The 19,515-nt window shown below is 42.4% G+C and overlaps 2 protein-coding genes and 2 long non-coding RNA genes across 4 annotated transcripts; 3 read left to right on the top strand and 1 right to left on the bottom strand.

The window, feature by feature from the left end:
• Window positions 1–211: 211 nt before the first annotated feature.
• Window positions 212–8,182, bottom strand: LOC5501293 (fibrinogen C domain-containing protein 1). Its single transcript, XM_001622557.3, has 4 exons — window positions 7,879–8,182; window positions 3,906–4,012; window positions 2,863–3,154; window positions 212–2,530 (listed from the first exon to the last, which is right to left on the bottom strand). The coding sequence occupies exons 1-4, from the start codon at window positions 8,180–8,182 to the stop codon at window positions 2,262–2,264; spliced, it is 972 nt and encodes a 323-aa protein (XP_001622607.2). The 3' UTR covers window positions 212–2,261.
• Window positions 7,203–8,650, top strand: LOC125570266. Its single transcript, XR_007312621.1, has 2 exons — window positions 7,203–7,575; window positions 7,983–8,650. It is a non-coding gene; the product is annotated as an uncharacterized LOC125570266 (long non-coding RNA).
• A 512-nt stretch (window positions 8,651–9,162) lies between these two features.
• Window positions 9,163–10,354, top strand: LOC116608379. The gene is made up of 2 exons (XR_004292641.2): window positions 9,163–9,777; window positions 9,951–10,354. It is a non-coding gene; the product is annotated as an uncharacterized LOC116608379 (long non-coding RNA).
• A 3,592-nt stretch (window positions 10,355–13,946) lies between these two features.
• Window positions 13,947–18,970, top strand: LOC5501300 (putative amidohydrolase YtcJ). Its single transcript, XM_032369639.2, has 5 exons — window positions 13,947–14,517; window positions 15,392–15,847; window positions 16,275–16,433; window positions 16,807–17,197; window positions 18,622–18,970. The coding sequence occupies exons 1-5, from the start codon at window positions 14,017–14,019 to the stop codon at window positions 18,831–18,833; spliced, it is 1,719 nt and encodes a 572-aa protein (XP_032225530.2). The 5' UTR covers window positions 13,947–14,016; the 3' UTR covers window positions 18,834–18,970.
• The last annotated feature ends 545 nt before the right edge of the window (window positions 18,971–19,515 follow it).

Genomic DNA, 19,515 nt, shown 5'->3' with positions numbered 1-19,515 from the left:
TTATGTACATATAGCAGCGTAAGGGGTTGAGTTGGACAATTCTGAACTGTATTTATAGATTCTTTTGGAACTAAATTTAGCCTACTCATGTTTTCGATGAAGTTTGTTACAGTTATGATGATTAAGGTACATCCTAAATTAACTTGTTTTGCTTGATTTTATTGTCTCAAAATCCCAAAATCGCAAAAATAAAGTGACCTGGTTTTTTAAAAAAAATAGCGAAATTGCGAAAATTAAATGCAAGTAAGGTATTGTACTAGAAACCCGTCGAAAGAGGGGATTGATCGTCACCCACTCCACCTCCTGGAAACTGGAAACATGGAATAACAATAACTTCAACTACCCTGGGTACCAAATTCTTTTGAGCTTCGTTCGTTTACTTTGCGCCCTTTACTGACAAAGAGGAGCGAAGTAAACAAACGGGCATAATAAACGACAGAAGCTCGAGACTCTGGTACCCAGTGTAAACGTCAACTCACTTGTGACGCGAATTCCAGTTAGGGCAGGAACCCGGAAAAAAATCCCCAGTTTGAGCCGATTCGAACCTCGGCCACAGCAGTAAAAGGCCGACGCGCTAGCAACTAGGCCACACGTGCTTACACAACTTAAACATTGTTCGCAATTTTTTAGCTTTTCCAAACATATTCAGAACATACTTAGGCGGTGTAATTCCTAAACAAAGGTGCATAAATTAGCAATATCGCAGCGGACTAATCGAAAAGCAGAATGCGGTGACCGTGTTAGCATCGTAGAGGAGGCAGCTCTCCCGTGATCCTTGTGTTATCGTGTAAGGATGATTAAGGGAACATATAAAAAAGCAGTGTCGTAACGCCTATAGGTGGGGCCCGTGCTCCCCATTTCTTTTTCACTTGATAAGGAAGCCAGTAGGAGCGCGGCTGTGAGACCCCCCCCCCCCCCCCCCCCGATTTCATGATTTCTTTATTTCGGTAACGCTCAAACGAGATTGTTTCAGGAAATTCAATATTAGTTCCTCGTCATCATCAGATTTCTGTGCAACACGCTATGGGTGGATGGGTGGGGCTCGTGAAGGACACGATAGCAAGGGTACAAGCGAGAGAAAAACAGGCTTTGTTGGACACAAAAGCATAGTTTTTTGTCGCTCTATGACGTAATGGGTCTAGCTATTTCTTTTTTTTTTGGCTTGAATTTGATTTTGAAAACGTCACGTGACTTCTTAGTCCAAGTTGCCTATATGGCGGCGATAGTTGATCGAGATTGAGAAATTCCATAACGTTTTCTTTTATGGATGCCAGCTTTGAACTAGCTTCAGCCCACGTATTCTTTTGTGAGGTGCTTTCCCGTACTAGACGTGACTTAGAGCCAAATGATACGGCACTTTGACAGATGACAGCTTCTCCAAGTTAAGGGGTGCAATCTAAGAGTGTCTTTATATTGGTTCGAGTTTGACGGCTTCATGTTGCGTTTTCGTGTTGGTTAGAGTTTGACAGCTTCAGGGTGCGTTTTCATGTTGATTAGAGTTTGACGGCTTCAGGTTGCGTTTTCACGTTGATTAGAGTTTGACAGCTTCAGGTTGCGTTTGAAATCATGTTGATTAGAGTTTGACAGCTTCAGGTTACGTTTTCATGTTGATTAGAGTTTGACGGCTTCAGGATGCGTTTTCATGTTGGTTAGAGTTTGACAGATCTAGGTTGCGTTTTCATGTTGATTAGAGTTTGACGGCTTCAGGTTGCGTTTTCATGTTGATTAGAGTTTGACGGTTTCAGGTTGCGTTTTCATGTTGGTTAGAATTTGACAGCTTCACGTTGCGTTGTCATGTTGGTTAGAGTTTGATAGCTTCAGGTTGCGTTTTCATGTTGGTTAGAGTTTGACAGCTTCAGGTTGCGTTTTCATGTTGATTAGAGTTTGGCAGCTCCAAGGTGCGTTTTCGTGTTGGTTAGAGTTGGACGGCTTCAGGTTGCGTTTTCATGTTGGTTAGAGTTTGACAGCTTCAGGGTGCGTTTTCATGTTGATTAGAGTTTGATGGCTTTAGGTTGCGTTTTCATGTTGGTTACAGCTTGACAGCTTTAGGTTGCGTTTTCATGTTGATTAGAGTTTGACTGCTTCAGGTTGCGTTTTCATGTTGGTTAGAGTTTGACAGCTTCAGGTTGTGTTTTCATGTTGATTAGAGTTTGACGGCTTCAGGTTGCGTTTTCTTGTTGGTTCGAGTTTGACGGCTTTGGGTTGCGTTTTCACCTTGGTTAATAAAGCGGTTCTGGTGTGAGCTGTGCGTGATGGCTTGGTTATGCTGTCGTGAAGCCAGCAGGCCTGGTTTTCATCTCGGTTCGCTTGAGGGAGTAATCATGTCCAAGCCACACGTACCAGCTTACTTTATTTGCATATGATCCCCCGCCGTGGTACATACCGTTAAGATTTGCACTATGACAGTTCCGGTACCACCACGCACCCTTGTGAAGAACAACACAGTTTTTAGAACTTTGTGGGTCATTGTCCCTGTCCTTGGTACTGAAAGCTATCCCATTGCTGTAAGTCATTGAGTCCCCAGCATTTCCTAAAGTAAAAATGACCTTAGTGAGCCTTTAAATGCAGATCCGTAGCAGGGGGTGGGGCACTGGGGGCACGTGCCCCCCTCCCAATATTTCAAAAATTACAAGGAAATGACCAGTAGGGTCGTGGCTGTGCCCCCAGTACTGGGGCTGTATTGGGCTTCCCCTAATCTTAAGTGTCCTGCTACGGCTCTGTAATGTATTTCAAAACGTATTGTAAACGCAATTCTTGCATTATATTTTCTTGAAAGCCGAGTACAAAATGTGCAATATTTAATCATCACGATTTTTTTCGCCAAATCTTACGCGAAAAAGAGCGGAAGCATTATTAGCTTACCTGTGTAGTCTCCCACCGCCAGCTTGTATAAATCGCTCTCTCCCATCACGGCAAACTCCTCGTACTCGGCGAATCTGGTGTTGTTAGCCCAGTCCATCAAGTCAACACGGAGTGTGTTCTCAGTTTGATGGGTCAGGGCAAAGATCTTGTCAAGACCAAGCCAGAACTCTCCCGTCAGGTTACCGAAACCCGACTTGTAATCGGCCCATCCACGGTAGAAGTCTTCGGACCCGTCTTGTCTTCTCTGGAACACGGTCCATCCCCCGCCATCTGTGGTCTGGTCACAGTACACCTAGGAACAAGAATCTTCACAATCTCAACGTCTCCATGTAAACAAAACCCTGTTTCCTTACCCTGGTGGCTTCCTGTGTAAAATCCACTCTGTCCCCTCATCTTGGTGGTCAAACCTGTGTAAGAACTGCTCTGTCCCCTTATCCTGGTGGTCTCCCTGTGTACACACCGTTCTGTCCCCTTGCCCTGGTGGTCTCCATGTGTACACAGCGCTCTGTTCCCTCACCCTGATGGTCTCCCTGTGTACATGCCGCTCTCTTTACTTACCCTGATGGTCTCCTTGTGTACACATCGCTTTGTCCCCTTGCCCTGACGGTCTCCCTGTGTGCATCCCACACTGTTCCCTTACCCTGATGGTCTCCCTGTGAACCCACCGCTCTCTTTACTTACCCTGAAGGTCTCCCTGTGTACCCAACGCTCTCTTTCCTTACCCTGATGGTCTCCCTGTGTACACACCACTCCTTTCCCTTACCCTGATGGTCTCCCTGTGCATACACCGCTCTGTTCCTCACCCTGATGGTCTCCCTGTGCATACACCGCTCTTTTCCTCACCCTGATGGTCTCCCTGTGTACACACCGCTCTGTTCCTCACCCTGATGGTCTCCCTGTGTACACACCACTCCGTTCCTTACCCTGATGGTCTCCCTGTGCATACACCGCTCTGCTCCTCACCCTGATGGTCTCCCTGTGTACACACCGCTCGGTTCCTCACCCTGATGGTCTCGCTGTGTACACATCGCTCTGTTCCTCACCTTGAACGTATCGATGTCCTCTGATTGCTTCACTTCGTGCACACCGCTCTTTCCGCCGGCTCTCAGCACATCGGCGCAGTTTCCAGCTACAGCAATCGATCTTTCGCCTGCAAGAGGGTGCACATATATACCACAAGAGCTAGCTATCCAATCTTAGGTGATCAAGTTGATCACCTAAGTTGATTGGAAACGTTGATTGAAAGTTGATTGGAAACGACTTTAAAGAGTAGTCTTCGAAAATGCTTGTTACAGTAAATCCGTCTAAGGCGAAATGTATGTTCTATAAAATGCAATAAACCTTTGCAACCACTTCTCAATCTCGATGGAACTCCCATCGAGGAGGTTTCCCAGCACAAACACGCTAAGTACACATTGAGGGGTGGAAAATTGGGAAAAGGTAATCACAAGCTTTTTTGAATGTTTGTTTGTTTGTGTCTTAAATTAAAGTAAAAATATTCAGTATATAGGACCCGAAAAAAGTAGCATGTAATAGTGAAAACAAAAAAAGATATATAAGGTTGTTTTATAACTACTATTTTAATCTTAAGTTCATTTTTTGAAACATTGAAACCACATTTAACATTTCTCAAATTTTACCAAAACCGCTTTTTGGCATACGAGACATGCATTTCCAAAGGTATAATTGGCTCAATATGTAGCAAAAGGGAAAAACAAATTTAAATTATCAAGATTCTTGTTTTTTCTATCGTTTCTGATAGCTGAATTTATCCAAAAATCATCAAGAAACTCTTGTTAACTTCTGTAATTGGGACCAAATGTTTTATGAATCCCGTCTTTTATAACCTTTGGCAAATCTGTTTTAAGAAAAGGTATGGTACAATTACTATAAGAATATAAGAAGATGTTTTGAAGTAACTCACATGGTAACGGAGGTTTCTGGTAGAATGCCATTACACTAAATAATAGAAAAACTAACTATTGCAATCTTTCGAAGAGAGACTTTTGTACTTATTTCAACTATATAGCTATTGAAAGAAAAATAAAACATTAAATGATTGGAAATATAAACTACTAAGAGTTCATTGTAGGAAGTATTCGCTGACCAGTCAACTGACTGGCTGGAAATAATAAAAACGCAAACAAACCTAGAAGAGAACATAGAAATCTGCCTTAGAAGCCACATGCTAGGCACTTCGGTATCTATCTTATAAATTCCGCTTTAAAAGAAGGACAAGAAAGTGAATAAAAGTACATAAATTATCATACTTGGGTAAAAGTCACCTCCGTTACTTCTTGCGTTACTGATCATTAAACATTTAAAAAAAAAAATGAAGTTTCCCATAAGTAAGGAATAACTTTATTGATTCGGATACTTCGATTTTTTTTTTATTAATTTGCAGTGCTTTGTTAAGGTTTCTCTTTTGCAGAGTTTTGAGTCGATACCTAACTTGCACATAGAACTGAGCAAAACTAACGATTTCGCCAATGGAAAAATATAAGTGTGCGCTGATACATTGTTGCGCGGCATAACTAGATTAGAGATTAGGAACTTTATCCTAATAAAGAGCTCAAAATCTCCTCTGTAAGGAGATAGACACGTTATTTTGTGTTTTCATCTTTTCGTAACCTCCGTTACAAATTTTAGTTACGATCGCATAAAGCCAAAATGCAGGTATCTTCTACTGAAAATCTATGAAATGCATTTCTACTATTACACTTCCGATTCTATTATCTAGAAATGTAATTGCGAGTGTGATTTGCGTGCAGTAAACTCGACCTCAATGAAAGTACTATATTTGACTAAAAGAGCATTTTGCTGAATGCAAATGAGCCTCGAACTAACCGAAAAGAGCCCAAAGAACTCAAACTAATGTTTAAAATATATTTGTAGGCTCTAAACATTCCACTGAGGTGAAGAAAAGCTGACTTGTTTGACCAGAAGCGGAGGTTATGCGGTAACACAGGGTAACGGAGGTTATTTTTTAAACAATCTGTTGCTGTGACATCTTCGAATTCACGCTTAGCAGAAATATCTATATTGTATTGCGTTCACACCAGTCAGTTGTAAAACCTTTAAAGTTCACAATCCACTGATTATTTTTGATCTTGGAAAAAATGTGGTAACGGAGGTTACGCTCTTATCTCTACGCTCCAATTTGACATTATTTTTAAAATGGTAACTTCTCAAAGTTTTGAATTCTCATGAAAAAATACTTGATTGGATAAAGAACCGACCATGGGCTTCAGATTGGGCTTACTAATATCATATATCGCCCAAACTTACTGCCTGAAAAATATATGTTAATTGAGGTAACGGAAGTTATTAAGGAATTTTGGACATTGCATCAAAACTCGGAAAAAAATAGGCACGATGATAGCTTTTCATTGTTCCCTGTGGTCATCTTGAAAGTGATTTGCCCCAGTAAACCTCCTTACCGCCAGGGCCATTTATTGGAAGTTAGGCTGTGGACATGAGAAAATTGGCAAAACTGGCAGCTTCCAAGTCAAATTGCGGCAAAATGGCGAAAATTTGCTTAATAAAGTTGTATACCGTTTGGTAGGTCTAGCTTCGTACTTTATTAAAACCATCAATATCTGATCGTTTGATAATATTCTGCGAACTTTAACAAAAAAACAGGTTTTAATCGTAATGTGTACATTTAGCGTAAAATGGGTGATAAATCTTTAGTCCGTCCTGTTATAGACTATTCGCCTACTTGGGGAACTAGGAAGAGAAAATTGAAAACAAGAAGAAATATTCATAAATAGGTTAGCTTTATCTCATAAAATTGTGAAAAACAATTGTGCAGCTTTGCTGACCTGATACCGCCTCCAGTTCTTCAAAAAACATATTATCGCCTGTGATCTGCTTTTTATTTGTCAGCTTTTACTTTGAGTGCTGAGTGTCTTGACATTCTTTTCACCCATCCACTATTGTCCTATGGTATCAACTAAATTTAGATAAAAATAATTATCTCGTTATTTTAATTTTACTAACTCATAATATCCTGTATGATCCTGTACTATTTTTTGGTGTTGCATTCGCGCCGGGGTTGATGCATTCCAATGAATTTTTATTTGTTTTGAATAGAGAAGGTAATTCCTCCGGTATGTCTTTGTATTGAACATTACGAAATGTCTGTTTTATGAGATCTAATCTTGTTACCTGTTCTGCGACTCTTTCGTCTTAACGACGCGAAAAGTGTTCAGATATTTCCGTTGCAATGTTATTTCAATAGTTTTTGCATGGTTCATCGCTTTTGTCTTTAGATCAGAACCAAGAATTTGTGTTTGTTTCATGTGCAATCAATTATTAACAAAACTGAAAACGTTTTAAAATAGGTGACTGAATGTTTGATATCATTTTCGGTACTCTTTTGTCACTGTTATTTTTTCGCCCCTATGAAAATAGAGATACATGTAATATAACTGAATGTGAGCACCCTTCCCTAGATGGGACATTTGTCTCTTGGGGCAAACTCCTCTTAATAAATTGGATGAGACATAGCACATAAATATCTAAACAGGCGCAGATAATCATGCTCACTATGTAATAGATGTGATATATCGATGTTTCAAAGTCTCTTAAAATCCATTCCTAGCCTAAGGAGGGTCCTCAACTCAAAAGAAGCTATTTGAAGGAACAAGAATGACATTACACCCAAGATCAATCGTTGGTCGCTGAATGACATTGCATCCAAGATCACAAGTGAGTAAAAGGTGGATCATCGTTGGACGCTTAAAGCCCGTCACATTTAAATATTTACAGTAGATATTAAAGAAAATATTCAAGGTATAATTTGTTTGCTCAACCTCTAATATTTTACAGATTAGTTTAATAATATTCATAAACATCAAAATGCATAAATCTCTGAATAAATAGCCCGAGTGGCAGGCCTTTTTATCGTCCCCTTCGAGTTCCTCAGACTTGTAGAAACATCTGTATCATCACCAGCTATATTCGTGACAGTGTGGTGTTATTGGGGCATGTTTATCAGTTATAGCTACCTACCCTCGCGAATGTTGGCGTAGATGGCGGTCCTGTCTTTCTTCTCTCGCTCTGGGTACATGGCCTTGGTCGCGTTATTCAAATCACACTTCCTTTCTCCCTTCCAGTAGTTGACGCTGAGACACTTCTCATCTTCATCACACTTGAGGTTGCAATCGCCGAGGTTCGCTACGTCAATGGTCTTGTACGCTGAGTCTACTAAAGCCGTGTTGGGCTCAGAGTACTGAAAGCACTGTTGTGCGGCCGGGTGAAGGAAAATTCCACAAAGGAGAATGGTGGTGGAAGCCAGTATAGCGAGATACACCATCTTGGTGTAGACCTCTCGTAATGACTCCTTTCTAAGTGTTGCGCTCTCTATATTTGCAATTGGTTTTTCAAATTGTCTGTTAATAATTCAGGAGGCCCCTTTTGATTGTTTTCGTCAATACAAAAGCTAATGCAGGAATTTTATTCTATTCTTGATGTAAGAAAACAAACAATACCTCCAAATGACACTAAAATCTGGAGCAAAATGGTAAAATTTGTTATCTTGCTACACAAGATGATCGTTGTTGCAGTCGTTTTAGGATATTTTTTGTTATCCCTTTATTAAGTTAGTATCCTTCAAAATCGTTGTATAAGACGTTCGCGTTGCTTTGCCTCTCCTAAAGCATCCACATTCCTAACAGATTAACAGAGCCGTAGTGAAATTAACCCCGAACTTTTTAGAAAACCCCTCGGTTTTGAAAGTTGTAATAATGTTTGGCGATGATGGTAAAGTTCATTGATGACGATATTACGTCGAACAGGTTTTATCTGTTTATCCTCGTAAGCTAAAAGCTGTTTTCAATATGATCGCACTCGATCGCACTCGATCGCAGGGTTAGTTTACATATAAACTCGTAAACGATCGCCTGCGATCAAGTGCGATCCATATGTAAACCACTTGGCGATCGCTTGCGATCATAAGGTCAAATCAGCTGCAATCGTGTGAATCGAGTGCGATCATTTGGAAACCAGCTGTGAACATTAATTTGAGTGAGAAACATTCTCGATCCCCAATACTTAGTCAAAAACTAAATTTCAAACGTCTAGATTATTCTATTTCATTATTTTTATCTAAAGAAGTACATTTTCTTTTCTTGGTGTTACGGAGCACCAGCACAAAAAACACACTTTCTCTGTTATCATTTATTACCAAAATGTCCACAGTTATGCATTTGAGAATCTTATACTCGAATGGGTAATACCCGGGACAGCATTCCAGCATTCTAAAAAAGAGGAAGGGGGGGGGGGGGGGGGGGGGGGGGGGGTGGGGGGAAAGGAATACAATGTCTAGACTTAAAAGAGAAAATCTAAAACCTGGCCTGGTGATCTTATTATTAAACACAGCCAAATCAAACCTGTAGCAAACACATCTTTTTGTGTTTGACCCGTTACTAATCTCGTTACTTGTTACTGATTTAAACTCTGTGTTACTGTTTTAAAGTGATTTAAAATCTGAATGGAGTTAGCGAGAGCTCGATGTAACTTAGTCGATTGAATAAGACATAAATTAGTTGCTTTACATCTCATGGAAATCAGAAACAATGCTTCGTTATCCACGATGGATCTCTCTACAAAACGTGAGACTATAAAGGGTGAGACTTTTCCATTGAATGAAATGTGTCCTGTCGCTGTGAAGAGTTGGTTACGCTGATGTTTTGAGCACGAGATGGTATATTCTAAAATTCCTTTTTTTTCTCTTCTATCTCACCTAGATGGTCCATCTGTGAACCGTAGTTACAACCTAGACCACGAACAGTGGTTACAGCCCCTAGTTCCCGACATACTAGGTTTCTTCTGTTCGAAGATGAACCGTGACGAAGCAAAGGTCTTGGGCGAATTCATGGACAACTCTAACCTGCCACAGGAACCCCAACGGTATGCATGATATTTGGCTGGGTGTTATTCCGCATTTATCTCCTGCTTTCGGAACAACCAAATCATTAGCGTTCACCCCTCTATTCCGACCATGAATGTTTAAGCATTGTATTAGTTCTATGTTCCACTACACTTTATTCTAAGAATCTTCTTGTACTCTTCTCGGAACATAGGATTCAAGACGCCGTATATAAAAGGATTGATAACCGACGAAAGGACTCCGAGAAAGGAATAGTAGTGAAATAGTCACTTTTTAAATATAAACCCCAAATTTGGGACTTCTTTGATAGGAATCTCCCCTTAAGTAGAGTTCTAGAGGGAAGGAAAGTGTGCCACGCACCATGTCAATGAGATCGACTACCAATTCAAACGTCCAGCATAGCATGAATCCCACGACAGTCAAGAAGAGAAGTACGCGTGACTTTGATTACCTGGATGTTTGGTCCAGACAAGGAATTATTGTTTTCTTCCATGCTAATGACTTGGATTTGATGACTACGGATTGTCTGGAAAAACTTGTAATAGCAAACGATTATGATACACACCGGGGCACAAATATTAAAAAAAGTGTAGAAAAGTTTAAATGTCTTGAATGTTTAAAACAGATGCATTTGCCAGGGATGAAAATATCTCTCTCGCCACTAGCCAGATACTGGACAGGTGCGACTAAAGCCAACGCCCAAGTTTCACAAATAAAGAGTTTTGTACGCAATGGTGCGAACAAAAATCGATAATCGTGCGTACTACTCGGAAGTACCGATTAACAGCCGTCACGGCCAAAATCCCTAGTGGGTAAACTGAATTTCGCAGAGAGGGTGATGTTTGGAGGCAGACCGTTTCTCAGACGTACAATTGACGTAACAAACAGCCTGCGTCGTCCACATCACCATGTCATTTAATCATGATAAACAAGTCTATCATCCACTAAAATACACTACAACTTATTGGGGGTATCTTGGTCTTTATTATTAAAACCAGCGCGGATCCCCCAAAACCCACAAGGAGTTGCAGGTTATCAGGAGTGGTTGATAGCCTTGCTCATCATATTTACAGCTGCCAGTTTGTACTCGCGCAAGAGCGTCTTTTTCCCCTGTCTTCTTTCTCCTTCTTTCTCCCCCCGCGGCGCTCGTCTGGCGTCGTTACGCTCAGCGCTCGTTTCCGCTCAGTACGCCCTGGGTCGCCGAGGATTAGTGACAATCTGTCATTGAATTATACTGCTTGCAGATAGGAGTTGCCGCCGCGTGATGGTTGCTCTGGTTAGCCTTGATAGATGATCTCTGGGCGCGTTAGTAATAGTGGTATTCCGAGTGCGACGTCTTACTAGAAAACGCGTGTAAAGATGCTGGGAATCACTGCCCCACCTGTACCCAAAAGCATGCTGCAGTTTGCTATACTCGTTGTCATATAGGAGTACAGATTGCAACGTGTGAGCTTCTAATAGCTCGGCCATTTTGATTGTACACGCCAAGAAATCCGAAACTTGTGAAGTGCTTGACAGTTTCCCCTTTTTGAGCAGGGTGTGGAGAATTCTGGCATTCGCCGCCACCCACATGGAAAGAGAAATGTTCTCCAAGTTAGGCTTTTGCTTTCCCGCCCTGATAACCACTCTAGGGCCTGCCCCGTTCCCTATCCCTGTTCTTCTTCGTATTCATCAGTAACCCCCGAGTTGAACACAAAGTCTGGGATTAATAAGGCTTTCTCACCTCCCGATTTCGCCGCGCCAAGATAGACCTGAGGGTTCTCATCCATGCCCATAATAGGATCTGTTGGTGCCTTCTCGGAGCTGCCTTCGAGGCCGCCGAGTGAAAGGAGTGGGTTGTCGAGGTCCCCACCTCCCATTTTCTTTAGCACCTCCTCGAGGCCATAGTCTTTCGCCAAACACGTGGTAGTAATTGACGCTTGGGGGCCTCTCTTGTAGGTCCGTTAGCGCCTTCATTAGTAGCTTTCGCTGCCCCAGCGTAAATGTGAGGCCTTTCAGGTCCTCCTCGCTTACTAGCAGAAGAGCCTGCTTGGTTTCTAGGTAGTTGATCTTTAACTCCTCCACCGCTGACCTGACCGACTCCTCGCACCAAGACTTGAATATAAACGTCGCCATTGAAAAAAAGATTACAGAGTGGATTCGAAACGACCTGGCTTACAAGAACGCTTTACGTGAAGTGAGTGCGCGCATTCGTAGGATCATTGACCCTACCAGTCAGCCTACATCCGCTTCCGGTATTTAATCATGATAAACAAGTCACATCATCCACACAACGATCTAGATCACCGATTCCTAATTGCGCAATCTTCTCACAAGTGTCACTTTAGCCGAAACCATTTTAATTGACTTCCTCTTTCAAATACAAAACTTTTTTAGTTTTGATATTTAAATCTTGAAAACTGTAAATTCCTCCCAATATGTTTTTGGACCATAGCTTTCGGATACATAATTGTAAAAGCGTTATTAGTTCAAACATGTTCTGACCTCGTCACGGACAAGGCTTCAGCCGTAGATAGCTTAGATTGTGTACGCTATAGGGGCCATGCCTTGATTTGCAAAGCGTTTCGGGCTTGGGTTTTTGCCTGCTACGGCAAAATTCTCTGAGGTTATATATAGAGGACACAATTTCTTCTGATAACTCCTTTGTGTCGTTTTGAAGATTGATTCAATCATGATAATGTCTTAGGGGCTTTTTTTTCTTGATATTTTTTTTAGTTCACGGTCTCAAAACTCTTACAAAATATTTCAGCTAATCTCTGAAGCTGTAAGCACAATTTTCTAATAACATCAAGCTAATAGCCTAATCGTCGACGTTTTCGGTTGGGGTCTGTTTTCCATCTTTTAGAAGGATGCGTCCATAATCGAGCGTTGGCCCATAATTCTCGCGAAGCGCAATTATCATTACATCGATTGGTAAGTTTTCTAACGAACAGGAAGGGTCTGAATTATTGACTACATAAAGCAAGCACAAATATAAAAATTGTACGACGTATTACATTACATTACCAATTCGGGTATACTTAACAGTAATGAAGTATCTAAACCAACCTGTTCTTACAGGTTTTGTGCAACATGATCCCCTCGATCTCAGCGAGTAGGGGCAACCCAAAGAGTAAACCCGTCTACGCATGAGATTGTGGATCGGATTAACGGGGCCGATACCCCGGATAATCTTAATACAAGAGCAGGCAGCAAGCGTTATCTAGAGCCTCTCCCTAGCCAAGACCAGTGAGAAAGTTAGAGGAGATATATATTATATAAATCAAGTATAATATATGGAGCCTACACAGTCGCTAGTTATATATTCTAGCTAACGGCACGTTTTTTGGTAGCTTTACTCTTGACATCTAATCTTTGTTTAGATAAAGGTTTAGTCAATGAGAACACGGGATACTTCCCTCAGGCGCAGATCGTGACCTATTAGAACCTGTTTACATAAACGTTAAGCAGGAGCTACGGATTCCTTGATAACCTAATACACGCTTGCTGCCAAGCTTCACAGGTCTTATCATAAACCACGAGTTTCGCTCTAATTTGGATAAAATGTGCCTTGCGATGCGCTCTCCGAATTTAATTAGAAAACCCGGTCAAGTTACGTTGCGTAATCCGAGTTACTACCCCGTGGCGCGCGCGAACACTGCATGTCTCGGCTAGCGCGGGTCGGGGCAGTAGCATTTTTATGGGTTTTCTACACTGAGCGCGCGTCGTTTAGCTTAAAAAACCCTGTTCCTACCACCCTTTGGTCTTGAGATGCTATCTTGTCATCAGTTGGGAAATACTATCATTATTATCAGCATTCCAACTATTTTAAAAGTATTTAGAGGTCAACCCTTTTTTCTACACTTCCCCCGTTTTAAAATTCCTCAGCTAAACGGTTAAGCTACTTAGTGAGTTGGCTAACTAAACAAAACACATTTAAATGTTTCATTCACTCCAGGCAAAAAAAAAATAGTATGTTTTTCTTACTCCGTGTAATTAAATATTTCAAAATTGTATTGCGTGACAAACAGACGTCTAGGAGTCCCAATAGAAGAACAGCATCATGAAGAATAAAGGCGTGTTTGTGCAGATTATTGACTATGATTATTTTGATTGGCACCATATTCATCCAATCAGCATTTTGACACAACTTGCTGTCAATCAAAGTGGCTCCTCCCCTCTGCCTCTCTTAAAGGAGGCCGGGCACTCCTAGTTTGCCACTCGGCGCTCAGCAGCGACAAGTACAGTTTTGTGATTCCAGCTTTCTCGCATTCGCCAAAATGTCCCAAAAGGAGTTTGCAGATACCATCTTCACCGGAGGTAATATCTTCACGATGGACGATGCGAAGCCTGAATGTGAGGCTGTGGCTGTCAAAGGCGCCACGATCCTTGCTGTTGGACGCAAAGACGACGTCTTCAAGTTTTCTGGACCAAGCACAACAGTAATTGATCTCGAAGGCAAGACGATGTTCCCCGGGTTTATCGAGCCTCATCAACATGCAATTATGGCAGCACTTTTCAGTTGCCTTCCTAGCATCAGTGGCTATGAATGCTTCTCCTATGCCGAGGTCAAAGCTCGTATCATGAAAGGAATAAACGCTGTTGATCCATCGCAGAGTCCGCTCGGTTGGGGTGTGACCTTTGGCTGGGACCCAGAGCTGATTCGTGATTTGCCAGCCTTGGACGCGAAGTTCATCGCTAAGGAATTCTCTGCAGACATCCCTGTGTTGATTATAGCGCAGAACGGACACGCTGCTTGGTGCAACCTTAAAGCATTTGAGGTAAGAGATTGTTTATTGCGCAGAACAGCCTCAGGCAGGTCCGACATAGTCCGTCAAGCTCTATAATTGATCTATATTGTTACTTTCTAGAATAGTCTCAGTTCTAGAATAGTCTCACTAAAACGTTTTTGCAAGACCTCTTCAGGACAACATTTGAATATGCTCGGTGATACTTTAATGCAATAAGAGATCAACTTAAATCGGAGCTGTCATGATATGACAGGCATCACAACTTCAGCCTTCAGAGTCGTTTCTAACTAGATCTAGAAGTTTTTTTGATGTTATCATTTAAGGAATTCTTTAAGTCACTTAAATGTACTTAAATGTAACATTAAAGAATTCTTAAATGACATTGTAAAGACATTTAAAGGCCGGTAGTATTTAAGTTGAATTTCGGAATGTTTCCAACAGCCTTAAATCTTTTTTTCTAGGGGAAACAAGTTGAAAAACTGGTATAGGTGGCTTTTTTTCTGGACATTATAAGTCCATAAAAAACATAAAAGTCGACCCTGATCCTAGCACAGAGCCTCGGTTTCGAACATTATTTTTCTGTACCAGTCCCTCTCGGTAGCGATAGCTATAAAGGGCTGTTTTTTACTAATTCGGTGTGTTTTTTTTATGTAAGTTCGCCTATAACAATTCCGCCTCCACCCTTTAAGAAATGCTGGATCCGCCCCTTTTTATCTTCTAAAATTGAGAATATCGACGTCAAATAATCAGCACATTAAAGTAGGCAAATGACGCTGTCATTTTATGCTCCCAAACAATACCGACGTTTATTGCAAATAAACCGATATATTTTCAGTAATAAACAATACACAGAGGAGTGGCTGACCGACATGTTCTCAAGGCTATATAAATTTCATCATCCTAGGTGTCTGGAATAGATAGCTCTGTTCAGGATAGCAGCGACGCCGTTTACGGCCACGAGGAAGACGGCTCACTGTCGGGGGAGGTCTGGGAGTCTGGCGCTATTCTTAACTTGATATCACATGTGCCTAAATCCCCTGACGCCGACCCGACGAAACTTTTAATAGACCAGTGGAAGGCGTATGCATCGTACGGCTTTACTACCGTCACTGAGCTCGGGTACACGCCCAACCCACCGGTCGATGAGATCGTGGTCAAGATGTCCAAGAATAAGGATTGCCCCATAAGACTTGGGTTGTACAATCTGGTAGGGGAGATATCCGATGTTGGTACGACCAAGCCGATAGCAGAGCCGACTGAGATGTTGTGGGAAGCTGGGATCAAGCTCATTGCCGACGGCTCGACGCATTGTGGTACAGCGGGCTTAGTCGATCCATACTTGGACACTGAGATGACTAAGGTAAACAAGCTTCTTATAGATAATGGGAATAATAATTAATGCAATTTGATGTTGATAGATAGATAATGGGAATAATAATTAATGCAATTTGATGTTAATTATCAGGGTAGGTGATGGTGATGATGATGATGGTGGTGATGGTGATGGTGGTACGTGATGATGATGGTGGTGATGGTGGTGGTGATGGTGATTGTGATGGTGATGGTGATGTTGATAGTTCATGGTCATGGTCATGGTGGGGTGATGTTGATGATGATGATGATGATGTTGATGGAAATTGTGGTGGTGGTGATGGTGATTGTGGTACGTGATGGTGATGGTAGTGATAGTGGTACGTGATGATGATGGTGGTGATGGTGATGACGGTGATGCTCATGATAACTGCTTCAATGATGTTTCTAATCTTGTAATCTCATTTCCTTGTCAGATATTGTCGTTCCCCCCACCCCCCTCGAATGGTCTCGTCCTTCACACACCCGAGAACTTGTACAAGATCGTACGCTACTACCATGAGAGAAACATTCAAGTAGCTACGCATGCGCACGGCGATCGTACGTGCCAGGAAGTTGTAGACGCCTATGAAAAGGTTGGAGGCTCACTCGGCGGGTCCTTTTTTACATGGAAAATTATAGCTTGGAGAATGGGGGACTTGAAGGGGGGTTCATTGTTACAACTGGGGCGGATCCAGGATTTCTAGGGAGTGGGGACACGAGAACGAGCTCTTTATAAAGTATGTATGTCTCTCTTATAATGGTGCAGCCCCACAAGCCCTCCAGCCATACAATGAACAATATGCATTTCGTCATTTTATTTATATTGGCAAATTTATATTATATATTCATATTAAAGCTCATAATGACCAGATAATATGCTACCCCCCTGGAAACGCAACACCTTTTTTTTTATCTAAGGGCCCCCTCCTATTAAGAGGTGTAACGACATTTGTGACCATCCCCTAGGTGATGAAAGATTGCAAGACTCCCACGGACGTGCGCCATCGAATTGAGCATTGCGGGCTGATGACACCAGAGCAGATTGCGCGCGCAGCCAAGCTCAATATTGCGATGTCCTTCTTTGTGGACCATCTCTACTACTACGCGACATCATACACCAACGACATCCTGGGGCCAGAGCGAACAAACCGCTGGACTCCTATATCCGTGGCTACAGAGCACGGGGCCAAGTGGACCATCCACCAGGATCACCCCACCTACCCCGGCCACGCCCGTCCCTTTGCAAACATCAAGACTGCCGTGACCCGAACCCAGCGGGATGACCCTAAGACTGTGTACGGAGAGGAGTATAAGGCCACTCTTAACGAGGCTTTGAAGGCTTATACCATTAATGCAGGTTAGTTACAATAGAAACCTGATCTATTGACACCTTGCCGTTGGGGACACCTCGTTATTGGGGACGTCTTGTGCTGTGGACATCTTGCTATTAAGGACACCTTGGTATTGTGGACGCCTGGTTATTGAGGACACCTTGTTTCGGGGGACACCTAGTTATTGGGGAATCAGCGGCATAGCCAGGATTTTAAACACAGGAGGGGGGCATAAGGCCCTTTCAAGACATTTTCTTCTGTAATTTAGATAATGTCTCATACATTTACTGTATGTTGGGGGGGGGGGGGTGGGCTGAGCCACCCCCTGGCTATGACCCTGGACACCTTGCTATTGGGGACATCTTGCTATTGGGGACATCTTGCTATTAGGGACACCTTGCTATTGGGGACATCTTGCTATTGGGGACACCTCGCTATTGGGGACACCTTGCTATTGGGGACATCTTGCTATTGGGGACACCTTGCTATTGGGGACACCTTGCTATTGGGGACATCTTGCTATTGGGGACATCTTGCTATTAGGGACACCTTGCTATTGGGGACATCTTGCTATTGGGGACATCTTGCTATTGGGGACATCTTGCTATTGGGGACATCTTGCTATTGGGGACATCTTGCTACTGGGGACATCTTGCTATTGGGGACATCTTGCTATTGGGGACACCTTGCTATTGGGGACATCTTGCTATTGGAGACATCTTGCTATTAGGGACACCTTGCTATTGGGGACATCTTGCTATTGGGGACATCTTGCTATTGGGGACATCTTGCTATTGGGGACATCTTGCTATTGGGGACATCTTGCTATTGGGGACATCTTGCTATTGGGGACATCTTGCTACTGGGGACATCTTGCTATTGGGGACATCTTGCTATTGGGGACACCTTGCTATTGGGGACATCTTGCTATTGGGGACATCTTGCTATTGGGGACACCTTGCTATTGGGGACATCTTGCTATTGGGGACATCTTGCTATTGGGGACATCTTGCTATTGGGGACACCTTGCTATTGGGGACATCTTGCTATTGGGGACATCTTGCTATTGGGGACACCTTGCTATTGGGGACATCTTGCTATTGGGGACACCTTGCTATTGGGGACATCTTGCTATTGGGGACATCTTGCTATTGGGGACATCTTGCTATTGGGGACACCTTGCTATTGGGGACATCTTGCTATTGGGGACATCTTGCTATTGGGGACATCTTGCTATTGGGGACATCTTGCTATTGGGGACATCTTGCTATGGGGGACATCTTGCTATTGGGGACATCTTGCTATTGGGGACACCTTGCTATTGGGGGTACCTTGTCTTTTTTTATTCTATTCAACTCTGGAGCGGCTGAGCAAAGCTACATTCACAATAGTTCGAAAGCCCTGTTCCCATTTGCGTGCCACAACAATCTACCTTATTTTGTAATTGTAGCGTGGCAGTTGAGAAAGGAGAAGGAATTGGGAAGTCTTGAAGTTACCAAGAAAGCCGATCTGCTCATCATATCAGACAACCCGCATAAGATGGACCCATTCAAGCTGGAGGAGATTAAGGTGGTGGACACGTACATAGGTGGGCGGAGCACCAATCAGACGGCGATGACAGAGAAAAACAAGCGAGGGAAGCAAGTCAAAGTGTATGCTTGAACCCTTTACAGAGAAATCAAGACGAACATGGAATTACTTACCAGCGCTGTTCAATTATAGTGTCACTTTTTAAAATCTTTACAAAAGCTACTTAGATGTTAATAAGATGGATTTATAATAAAATGGTGTGATTCACATTAGTGTGATTTTCAGTGAAGCTAAAGCCTAGTTACCCCACCCCCCTTAGAGGATAAGCGATGGTTACCAATAAGTCTCATTAAAATTTCGCAAAGTCTCGGAATCTCGCAGTTTTTTACGCAAGTCTCGGAGTCTTTTTTTTTTTTTTTTTAATTTCAAGGGTCTCAGAGTCTCGTTTCTTTTCTACCACGGTCTCGGATTTTTAGACGCCTTCTCAGGGTCTCGAATTTTCGTTAAGAGCGCGATATGTTTTATATTGTTATGTCGTAGGTTTGAGTGATGAGCCTTAAAATTTAGCAATTGTAGGAAGATTGTAGATTACATCTTTCCACGACCAGATAAACGATTCTCCACATTAAAAATTTCATCATATAGTCTCTGATTCCGAAATTTGACAAAAGTCCGGGCTCGGATTCTGAAACGTGCCTCGGCGACTCGGCAAGTCTCGGATTTATCCATCGCTACCCCACTCATCATTAGTGAATCACGGCTAAGCGCCTGCTTACAAATAGAAAATCTGGAGGGTGTGGCTGTATTTCTTGAC

Source organism: Nematostella vectensis, chromosome 8 (assembly GCF_932526225.1).
Source record: "Nematostella vectensis chromosome 8, jaNemVect1.1, whole genome shotgun sequence".
Classification (NCBI taxonomy): domain Eukaryota; kingdom Metazoa; phylum Cnidaria; class Anthozoa; order Actiniaria; family Edwardsiidae; genus Nematostella; species Nematostella vectensis.
Note: the sequence above shows the minus strand (reverse complement) of the source record. Positions and strands in the feature narration are given on the sequence as shown.

Bases quoted from the DNA above. Each gene is read 5' to 3' on its own strand.
- LOC5501300 (XM_032369639.2), top strand. From the start codon at position 14,017: ATGTCCCAAAAGGAGTTTGCAGATACCATCTTCACCGGAGGTAATATC. The intron at 15,848-16,274 runs GTAAACAAGCTT...TTTCCTTGTCAG, and splicing joins TGGACACTGAGATGACTAAG to ATATTGTCGTTCCCCCCACC. The intron at 17,198-18,621 runs GTTAGTTACAAT...TTGTAATTGTAG, and splicing joins GGCTTATACCATTAATGCAG to CGTGGCAGTTGAGAAAGGAG.
- LOC5501293 (XM_001622557.3), bottom strand. From the start codon at position 8,182: ATGGTGTATCTCGCTATACTGGCTTCCACCACCATTCTCCTTTGTGGA. The intron at 4,013-7,878 runs GTAGGTAGCTAT...ACCCTCTTGCAG, and splicing joins CTACGCCAACATTCGCGAGG to GCGAAAGATCGATTGCTGTA. The intron at 2,531-2,862 runs GTAAGCTAATAA...TTTTTACTTTAG, and splicing joins GGCGGTGGGAGACTACACAG to GAAATGCTGGGGACTCAATG.